The sequence below is a fragment of the Saccostrea cucullata genome, unplaced genomic scaffold (assembly GCF_032062105.1).
Source record: "Saccostrea cucullata isolate Sc308-1 unplaced genomic scaffold, CSIRO_AGI_Scuc_v1 ctg5895, whole genome shotgun sequence".
Taxonomy (NCBI): Eukaryota; Metazoa; Mollusca; class Bivalvia; order Ostreida; family Ostreidae; genus Saccostrea; species Saccostrea cuccullata.
This window is the reverse complement of record NW_026920047.1, coordinates 118,923-130,482: the sequence shown is the minus strand read 5'-3', so window position 1 is coordinate 130,482 and position 11,560 is coordinate 118,923. Positions and strand designations below refer to the sequence as shown.

The following is an 11,560-nucleotide window of genomic DNA, read 5'->3' as shown; positions in this document are numbered from 1 at the left end:
ATGGCTACCCTAAATTCATTTATAATATTCCAGTATAGACTAGTCCAAGGATCTATCTTGAGATATTAAAGGTGAAGATAACAAACAGTTATTGCCCCCTAACACCATATATATATATATATATATATATATATATATATATATATATATATATATATATATATATATATATATATATATATATATATATATATATATATATATATATATATATTCACTAATATGTTTTTCTTACTGATTATCAATTCCGTACCTCAAGAAATTGTGGTATAATAGTGTAGTTTAGCACTTTAGTGGTATATATACGTGAAGTTTCTGTATGAGTGAAAATTCTTAAATGTTAAAACAACAGTCAATCTACAGAAGCATTCCCGGGTTAAATATCTAAAGATAATAGTATTATAATCACTGCTGCCTTGTTGAATGGTAAAATATATGCAAATAAAATGTTCAGTTTATTTATCTTGGCTTGTGAAAATATAAGTATTGCTTGGATTAAGTTAAGATTTCACTCTGTTTTCTTTTAGAGCAAATTACTCTAACAGCATATACTACCACAAAATCAAAGTCTGAATTGTTCTTTATTGCCTTAATTTGCCTTGATCTCTTAAATTACGGTTTCATTTCTACACCTGCAATGAAAGCATTTTTTTAATTTCTTGAATTTTGAATATTTAAGATAACAAAACCAAAGTCTAAGAAATGCAAGAAATGGTGACTTACTATGGTGACTTACTTTGTCCTGTTGTCCAAGTACATCAGATATAGATTTAGATTCAACTTGGGTTTTTATTCGTTAAAATAAAACAAAAACGATAGTGCTGGAAATTGAAGAAGGGAACACCTGCTATCAATATGTAGTTTAAGACTTATAACTTACCTATATTAAATAACGGAACAAATATTCAAATAGTAACAATATATCTTTTATATTTATAATACTTTCATGTTAATTGGTTCAATCTAATTGTTCGAGACACATTTGTTGAATAACATTTTTACCCGCTGAATAATGAAGCAACGCTCTCCAGCGTAGCAACAGTCAACATTGCATAACGACGAGTGATATTCAAAAAAATTTTGACTGTACAGAATTTATGCTGCACCTCGTTTGACAATGATTTTTCTTGGGATGTAATTTTCAATGTTACACTTAACTATATGCAATATTTATACTTAGTTTAATGATTGGTAAAAGCAAAATAATTGGTAGAAGTTTTGCAAGGTATAGAGTAGTAAACAAAATTATATTCCTAAAAAAACGTACTAACCTCTATTAGTTTTTTTAAGATATAAGATTAATTGTGCGAAATGTAGCGGGATTTTTGGAAGCTAGGGGATAGATTTTGTTATTAACTAAATATTTTTGCAATTCAGAGGGATATGAATAGCAATTAAAGTTATTATGCACATAATTAAAAAAAATAAAAATATAATTTCTTTCATATTTGGGAGAAATGGCATTGTCAATAATAAGTAATATGACGTAAAAAATGCAAATTCATGTACATGTAAAATTTTATGACATGGGATTATATTACTTTTAGTTGCGGGCACTTTATGATAAATTTTTCTACATTCTTACAAAATGTGTGAACAGTTGGGGAAAAACGTTTTCTCCTTAAATGAATTTCGGAATAACGAGTTTTTAAATTAATAACTTCGATACTTCAGTAGATGAAGTACAATACATGTAGTTGGTTTCGTAGAACATTACTATTAGAAGAAAATTAAAAAAGAGTCTCTTAATTACTTAGTGCTATACCATGAAGTGTTTTGTGCAGTAATACATTTTATGAAAATCAATCAACTAATGTATGATCAGCCATCCAAGTTTTTCACACTAATGGTAGTGAAGGGGCATAATAAACCACATGAAACATATGGAGAAAACGGACAGAATTCAAGATCAAAAGACTATAAAACAATACAAAAGTGAACCAGAGCAAACACGGACCTCCAAAACATCAGAGGTGGGATCAGTTGCCATGGAGGAGTGAACATTCCCTGCGACCGGTCACACCCGCCGTGTGTTCCTTGTTATGATCGGAAAATAACGTAAAAATCCGTCGCCAATTCAGTGCATAAATAATAGACTATCAATTAGTATGAAAAACGTCAATCAGCATTTGACTCAATAATAAATTGTATTTGCAGACAACGTCATTGTACCTATCATAGAACTTACGAAATGATGACTTTGGCTTTAAACGAGACTGCTGATATTCTTGTTTGTCAATAATCGTTTTAGAAATTGTTTATTTATAGAGCATGATCTAGCGTATCGAATCAACTGAGATACATAAACTCCTTATGCATGTGATGAATGTATATTGCTGCATAAGTAAGGGAGGCTGACGATAGAAAAGTTGAAGTCATCACGTTCATCATAGAGTTGAATTTCCAATAGATTGTTGGAACACGTGGTTTCCAAAAAACAGCATAGTTATATATTGTCAAGCAGAAACTCAAGCATCTGTTTTATGTCGACATTAGAGTACTTGTGTGTACAATCAGAATCTTTTTTTAAGAAAATAATTTTGCAATTGCCTTTTATTGCAATTTAAAAAACTCTGTCAATGCTAGCATTTGATGCATTATCCCAAATAGTTAGACAATTTAAAGAAGGCAGAATGTATGCGTTAAAGAATAGTTTTATACCCGCACTTTCTAAAGAAAGTTACCGTTCACAGTAGCTCAGTCGGTAGAGCGCTCGCTCTGTGATCGGGAGGTCGTGAGTTCGTATCTCGGCCGCAACTGACCTAGTCGTTAAAGTGGGTAGCAACTGTTCCTTCGCCATGCGCTCGGCACTTTCAAGTGAAAGTTGCGGGTCCTTCGGATGAGACCTTAAAAACCGAGGCCCCGTGTCAGCGGCAGGCGTTGTCACGATAAAGATCCCTCACTGCTCAATGGCCCTGAGTGCCGAGTAAAGGTCAAAATTTGAAGCCCTTCACCGGCATACGATGACGTCTCCATATGAGTGAAAAATTCTCGAGAGGGACGTTAAACAATATACAATCAATCAATCTAAAGAAAATTCGGGTATATTGTTGTAACTCATGTCCGTCCGTCCGTCTGTCACACTTTTCTTCTCTGAACTCCTCCTATATTTTACACAGTAGCTTAATCATCTTTTGGGAGATGGTTAGTGGTGCCAAGTAGACGTGCAGTAAGGCTTCGGAATTTTGATTTTGCCCCTGGGGGTCAAATGGGGGTCGAAAAATGACGTTTTTTATGCAAAAAGCCCCGACTTCCATGAACTCTTCCTACATTTCACTCGGCAGCCTCAATAATCATCTTTTGGGAGATGGTTGGTGGTGTCATCTGGATATGCAGTAAGGTTTTGGAATTTTGATTTTGCCCCAGGGGGTCAAATGGGGGTCGAAAAAAATGACGTTTTTTTATGTCATTTGTTTGTTTGTTGTATGCAAAAAGCCCCGACTTCAATGAACTCTTCCTACATTTTACTCAGCAGCCTAACCATCTTTTGGGAGATGGTTGGTGGTGTCATGGAGATGTGCAGTAAGATTTTGGAATTTTGATTTTGCCCAAGGGGGTCAAATGGGGGTTAAAATGACGTTTTTTATGCAAAAAGCCCCGTGTTCCCTGAACTCCCCCTACATTCTAAGCAGTAGCCTAATCACCTTTAGGGAGATAGTTGGTGGTGTTTTGGAGATGTGCAGTAAGGTTAAGGAATTTTCATTTTGCCCCGAGTGGTCAAATGGGGGTCGAAAAATAATGTTTTTTAATGCAAAAAGCCCCGTCTTCCCTGAACTCCTCCTACATTTTAAGCAGTAGCCTAATCATCGTTAGGGTTATGTTCATTTACAAAAGATATTTTATCTTAACTTTGCCATTTAGACATATTTACAGAAACAGGCAAATGGAATGGGGTGTGTTTGTATGTGTGTTGATGAGAGAGGGATGGGGGGGTGTATGACTAAATTGATTGGGTATATATAAGGAGGTTTTTGCCTAAACAAATATTTAAAAAGTTTGCACATTTTGAAAAATTCATCAAAGACGCTGTACACTAATTTGACTAATATTATTTGTTGTTGATCTATTTGGGAAAATAGATTTTAAAAGTTCCAATTATGGGCCAAAATTTATATCCCCCCTTTTATCAAACCTATCAATTAAATTCTGTTGTTTATTTTCAGACTGGTAATGAATTAAGGATATGAAATACCTATAAGAAGCTCATGGGTCACATGGTCACCTGGGGATATTATGCTCGATTTGATGAATACATGTATTATCTACATTATTGAATTATATAGACTTTTTCCTTGGTAAAACCCAATTTAAAGGTGTGTGCATTTAAAGGTTAGCACCTTAGTGCGGGTATTACTGTCTCATGACAGCATCTAGTCTTATGTGTAAGATGAGATTTTTTCATTCTGCGTAAGGTATATACTCGTAATTTCTACGACAAAGTTTTACAAACTGAGTCAATAATTATAACTGGCTATGTAAAAGAATTTCACTGATTCAGACCAAACATATTATTGCACAGCAGATGTTTGTGATATGTTATTATGAAACAACATCATGCATATCTATTTATGCACAGTTGCAGTCACAAGCTGTGACACCGTAATCCAGTTTCTACAAAGGGGTCAAGTTTTTGCAACATCTTTTCTTCGATATGGTATTTCTTCTCATATTCTGAATGTAACACACGTCCGTCAACTTTATTATAAAATGGGTAACTATTTAGGCACTAGGTATCTCCCATCTTTTCTGTCTCTCTCATTTATAAATAAAATAATCAGACATTCTTCAGAAAAACACATATGTTGAGATATTAACAAAAGACAATCTATGGTAGCGGTCGCATCTGGCTCCTTATTTGACGTAAATAATCAGAACACAGTTTAGGTCAAAAAGGAGTAAGTGGTAGTGTTTGGAAAAATGGTATTAAAGGAAGTTCAAATTCTCTCCATCATGATAATAACGAACATTGATCGATCTAACAAAATCTATATACTATACAAATGTGAAGACAGGGCAAAATTATGGACCCCAGGAAATTTCCTAGGTGGGATCAGGTGTACCTAGAAGAACAAAGAAGCATCTGTATTCCTGCTCTAAAAACAAACCATTCAGTCTTCAATAGGAATCACCACAGACAGTCAGAGTCACATCCTTACTGCTGATTTAAACAATGAGTGTGTCAACATCATAGACCAGGATGGACAGTTCAGAACCATAAAGACTATGTACAGATACAAATGACAATCTGTTTATTGCTGAATATAGAAGCAAATAAGTGAAGAAAATCAAATTTCTAATGTGAAACCATAAATAAAGAAATTAAGCACATGTAGTTCATGAAAATATGTACTTTTGTCAAATGAATGTGAGAGACTATGAAAATGAAAGAAAAATCATATTGTTTTGCTGAAGGGGAATAGGATTTACTTTGCTGAATCAATCTGAATACACTCTAAAACATTCATGTCATAAATTATTAAATCGAATTAATCGAAACATTTTAGATCCAACACAAGTTTTTAAGATATGCACTGGTCTAAAATTTACCTTCAAATAAATGGAAAACTAATTTGCAAGATTTTTTTGTTTTTTTAAGTGTATTGATATCTTTTGTCCAGTTGTTTACTGTGAAGCAGTCTCCATGTCTATGATTAAAATTTATATACATTCTCTGTGTAAGGTTTGTTCTGCTGTTCATCGTCAGAATATGTATGTTTTTAAAACATTGATTTTTTTTGCTACATACATGCATCTTGTAAAACTTCGTCACTTTATAAATATATGAGGCCATATTATTTGCAAAGATTAAACATCCGTTTACACATAAAATGATTTCGTGTTGTTTGTTTTAAAGTAAGAATATAACCCCCATTGCTTCCTCATTTTATTTCGTAGTTTAGGATTTTAACCATCTTGAATGTACACTATATCAGAAATCTTTCACATTTACAATTTTAAAAACAAGGCAAGCTATTGTCGAGGTTTTGTCCGGTCGGCCTGAAAATGCTTACTCCTCCACGGCACCGGATCTACATGCAATATTTGTCATATTTTACTGAATGTATTAAACAGAGAGGATGTTCATAGTTTGTGGTTGGGTACGTATATATGATTCCAGTTGTGTGTTTTCTATCTCAAAACCTTTGCGAGGGTATGGAAAACACAAAACATGTTATCTGATACACAACCACAAACAATGAGAGATTCGGATCACCTATTTAACATCTATTTAACACATACAGTCACTTATATGAATCCACTTTGCTTGACCAATCTATTTCATGTAAAAAGCATTGAAGCATTGTGACAACTGTTGATCAGATCGTGTTGATAGATAAACAATATCATATGAGCGATATCATCTGTATAAAGGAGTAAACATACACATATGATAAAAAATTAACAGTGACTGATTACACTTAAACTGTGCAGTCACCACCCCTCGTCAAGCCATGTTGTTCTACCGGAAGGCATGGTTTCATATTCAGAGAAAATGTGTTTTTAAAAAGTTGGATTAAACTAATTTACATGAATTTACATGAAGATTATCATTTAGTTTTTGCTGCTATAAATAAAAATGCCCTTCGGGTGGTGTGCTACATGAAACCAGCTAAGGTCAACTTATGATTTTTACTGTGTGAAATTTATGAATGACATCTAAAAAAACCATCTTTCATTTTTCTGATCATATCTATTAATACATCTGAATGCCCCAAAAAATGCAATCTCTCCGACATTATTTTTTTCACGAGATCTTGATCACGAGTTCCTGATCTTTCAGGAGTATTTTGTATTTGCGTAATGTGCTCATAATTCTCTAATTTTTTAGAGGTCCGTGTTTGCCCTGTTCTTTATTTGTATTACTTGAATGGACTTTGAGTTTTTAAAACTGTTTGTTATCTCCATATATTGCATGTAGCAAAGTTGTTATATAAGCCTCCATTCTTAAAAATATTCGGTAGCTTAGATCTTCTCCGAATAACTAGTGTAAATTTATTTAGCTGATGATTATCATGTTTTCATATATTATGAAAACACGTCTTTTTTTTAAATTGTGCGGAATTATATCTTCGTAGATGATGAATGGTGTGTGCCCAAATATAACTATTTGTTATTTAAGATGTGTATCAGTTTGCAAGATTGAAAAAAAGATACTTGACCCGAATTCTTAGTAAAACTAAAACAGGAAGTTTGAACACTAAATATTAAGTGATAAAAGAGACTCTGCTTGTGTATTTGGCTTACATGCAGGAAAGACGTCATTAAAGCCATCTTATTAATTATGGGATTCACTTTATAATTTTTTATTTATTAGATGTCATTTTAAAATATCTTTCCACACTACAGATTAGAGGGATTAAAAACTTGAGACCATTTATTGAACAAACAGGTAGGCTGTATTGATTCACCCCACTTAAGACTTATATACTAGATATAATAAGTATTTGTTCCATAACTTAAATGATGACAGAATGATGACATACATATAATGACAGTATGTATAAATTGAAATATTAATTTCAAATATGACCTCAATTTTAGCATACAGTATATAATTTTTACATGGAAGAGTCCATATCTATAAATGTATGTAAACCTGTACATACTGAAGGGAAAAAGAAACGTAGGGTAAACTTTTGAGGTGAATAAATTTATTTTTCTTTCAATTTTTTTCATTATTCCTATCTAACTTTTAAAATCATCTTTCAAAAGACATATCCAAAATCCCATTTGATTTTGTCTAATAATTCATGTGTTATTGAAGCTCATAAGACGATACCCCCAAAAGTGAAAATCGAAAGCTAACGTTATCTTCAATGTTTCTCCTGTACATCTCTCATGAGCGTTATTTCTCCTTTCCATAAAATTCATGAGAGTGAGTATCTTTTTAAACCCTGGCAATATTGGACATGGGTAACCACGCCAAAAAATTAGTCATACGACACGCGCATGCGCCAGTGAGAGGAACACAACAGTAAGCTGACTGTCTCAAAAAGCCAAAATTGCGAAATTGTTCTCTTTTTTTCGGGGAATGTAATGATAACAATAGTCTACTGTATAAAAGGCGGTTTTTGTGGTAGTAGGATTGCGATTTAAGAGATGGCAGGACGAATAATCCGCTCGTAACATGACTCTGTTTCGCGTTAACGTCATCGTCATAGTTGATTGAAAACCATTCCATGTCCTCTCTTACAACGGGTAACAAGTTTTATGAGGTAAATTCACAAGAAACTGTTTAGTTATTGAGTTGTTGCTTTTTTATTTCTCAGGCAATTCGAAAACCATACCCCATGGAACTTCCGTACATTGTACCAAGATTGCAAGAAATTCATATCGTCTTTAAATATTGAAAAACAATGTGTATACCTCAGATGCATCAAATTGTGCAACAAAAATTGTTGACAAACTCGTCGTCATCAAATTGCACGTGTTTTGGGCTTTTTCGCGTTTTCCCTACATGATGTCATACATTTTACGGTTGAGTACCTTTGAACACTGATTAAGGTACATAGAAACTAAATTTCTCTTCTGACAAATTTTCGTTATTTTCGGTCATGCGGTCAATTTTTTTTTCGAATATTATGCTACCCTGCGTTTCTTTTTCCTTTCAGTATATAAGTCAAAACTTTAACAAGCATTAACATATGCTACCCTGAACTGATCGGAAAGCAGAGTAAACCAAAGCAGTCTTCTTTAACTTTGAAATTTTAATTTTCTGTCCGAATATCTCCAGAGTGAGAGGTCAGAGGATTTTAAAGATAAAGCACATCCACATTTTAAACAATGTTGTTCATCAGTGAAGATGGAGTCATGAATAGCAATTTCTTTTCTGGAATATTATAAATGTACTGTTAAACTAGTTTAATATTTTGTCAAAAGTTATTCCTTTATTTCATGATTTGCTATTCACCCTCTCAAAAATTAAAATTTAAGGAAACAGATTCATAAATCATATATTTCCGTTCATTTTCTTCACCAAGATTTAACTTATTATCCTAATCATTGCATTTGGAATGTATACATGTAGATATATAATGAGCGATTATCAATATTCTTCTCAATTTAGGCAAAATATAACCATGGACCCTTGTACCAGTGCCCAGGATGTGATAAGATGTGACTTGTGTGAGACCGCTGTGGTACAGATGCACTGTGATACATGTCTTGTCAACATGTGTAAGGCCTGTGTTGGTGATCATATGGTATCTGATGAATCCCAAAAACATGACATAGTCAGATTTGCTCTTAGAAAATCTACCCCTCTCTACCCAAGATGCAATTCTCATGTCAAAGAACGATGTGAAATGTATTGTAATCAATGTGCCATTCCTATCTGCATTAGCTGCATTGAATCACATCAACATCTAGGTCATGAATTATCTAAAATCTTGCGAGTTCTGGATGAAAGGAAAGAGATTTTTATAAAAGAAAGAAATGAATTAATTAATACAATTTGCCCAACCTACCAGGACATTGCCTCTGATGTACAAAACAGAATGAGTCAGTTAGAAAAGGAATATGGAGATCTCTCTACAGCCATAACAAAACATGGAGAGGACTGGCACAGAGAAATTGACAAACTTGTCCAGAAACTTAAAGCTGAAGTTAATGAAATGAAAATCACACAGTCACAAATTCTACAAAATCATCTGGATGGAATTAGCAAGAAAATATCTGAAATTAAGGATGAAATCAATGCAGTTGAAAAAAATGTGAACTCTAAAGACATTTCAAAGCTGTTGAAAATTAAATCTATTGTAGGAAAATATAGAAACCTTCCACAAAAGCTTGTAACATGTTTGCCAAGATTTGAACCAGAGAAAATCGAAGGAAAAAATCTTGTCAAACTGTTTGGAACTTTATCACTGAGTTCTTTAACTGCAGATGAACATGGGTACAGCTTCAAGACTACAGAAAAATCACCAGATGCTGGATCCTCCCCTTCAATTAAACAACTGCTTGATGAACCAGAGATTGTCACCACCATAGATATAGATACAGGTTATAGACACCTTCATAACGTGGCCTGTATGAGTGATGAAGAAATTTGGACAAGTGGAGATGACAGCAATATGAAACTCTTCAGCATCAACCAGGGATCACCACTCAAGTCAATCACAACTACGTCAATGAAAGCACCAGATGACATTGCAGTGACTTTAAGTGGAGATCTAATATATACTGATTACCATGATAGAACTGTGAACATTGTGAAAAATAAGAAGATTCAGAAGGTGATCAGACTACTGAAATGGAAACCTCGATCTGCATGTAGTACCTCTTCCGGTGACCTATTGGTTATCATGGAAAATGATGACTACGTACAAACAAAAGTTGTCCGTTACTCTGGTTTCAATCAGAAACAAATCATAAAGTTCGATGGTGAAGGCAAACCTCTCTTTTCATCTGGACCTTTTTGCAGAAATATTACTGAAAACAGAAACTTAGATATATGTGTGTCTGACTATAGAGCTGAAGCAGTGGTAGTAGTCAATCATGCTGGTAAACTGAGATTCAGATACACTGGACATACTCCTGCACCAAATAACCAACCATTCAGTCCACGAGGAATCACAACAGACAGTCAGAGTCACATCCTTACAGCTGATTATAACAATGAATGTGTCCACATCATAGACCAGGATGGACAGTTCCTCCGTTTTATAGTCTGTGGACTAAGTTATCCCCAGGGACTGTGTACAGATACAAATGATAATCTGTTTGTTGCTGAATGGAGAAATATGCAAGTGAAGAAAATCAAATATCTGCAGTGAATCAAAACAAAAACTAATTAATGTACTCCTATCCTCAGTCAGGAAAGATAACTTATTGATTATAATTTAATTCAAGACCTCTCAAAATGAAGCATGAAAATCAAAACTTTTATGCAACTACGAGGGACGTTCAATAAATAATGTCATTAGCTCGATGACATACAACATAGAAATATATGACATTAAGATTGGCTTTCTCTCATTATATCTTTAATGAATTGATAACAGTTTCTGCGACCACTTTTCATTGCATTATTTCATCGTGGGAAGCTGGAAAGGAAGGGTTATTCCAAACACTGCATTAAAAATTAATGGTCAACAATCAGAAACCTAGTGTCAAATTAAACGCTTCATTAAAGCAGGTGTAAAACTTGCTACTTCTCCAAAAATATATCAACTGAAATATGTGATATTTACAGCAACCAATGTTTGTTTTATAGCCACGTAAACGGATGGATTTCAATATACAAAAATTATTTAATGGGCATCAAAAATGGATACCGTCTTTGGCAACAAGGACTTACAACAACCAATGTATATTTGCGAAAATTCAACAAATTATCATTGAATATTTTTTACTGACTTTAAGACACATAGCAAAATTGATAGAAATCATTTTGGTGATAGTTCACACTGTTTTAAAGAAACATTTGATAGTAAAAATATTTAATTCTCAAAGGTCACCCTGGGTGTGCTTGATTGTAAAGTCAGATTTCAATTCCGAGAGTTCCAAAAATTCTACCAATCATGTAAAACTGGAATTGGAATTAGTTCACAGACTCACA

At 33.6% G+C, this 11,560-nt stretch overlaps 1 protein-coding gene across 1 annotated transcript; it reads left to right on the top strand.

The window, feature by feature from the left end:
* The first annotated feature begins 9,614 nt into the window (after nucleotides 1-9,614).
* LOC134242172 (uncharacterized) lies at nucleotides 9,615-10,775 on the top strand. The gene has a single exon (XM_062724245.1). The coding sequence runs from the start codon at nucleotides 9,615-9,617 to the stop codon at nucleotides 10,773-10,775; it is 1,161 nt and encodes a 386-aa protein (XP_062580229.1).
* Nucleotides 10,776-11,560: the final 785 nt, after the last annotated feature.

Bases quoted from the DNA above. Each gene is read 5' to 3' on its own strand.
- LOC134242172 (XM_062724245.1), top strand. From the start codon at position 9,615: ATGAAAATCACACAGTCACAAATTCTACAAAATCATCTGGATGGAATT.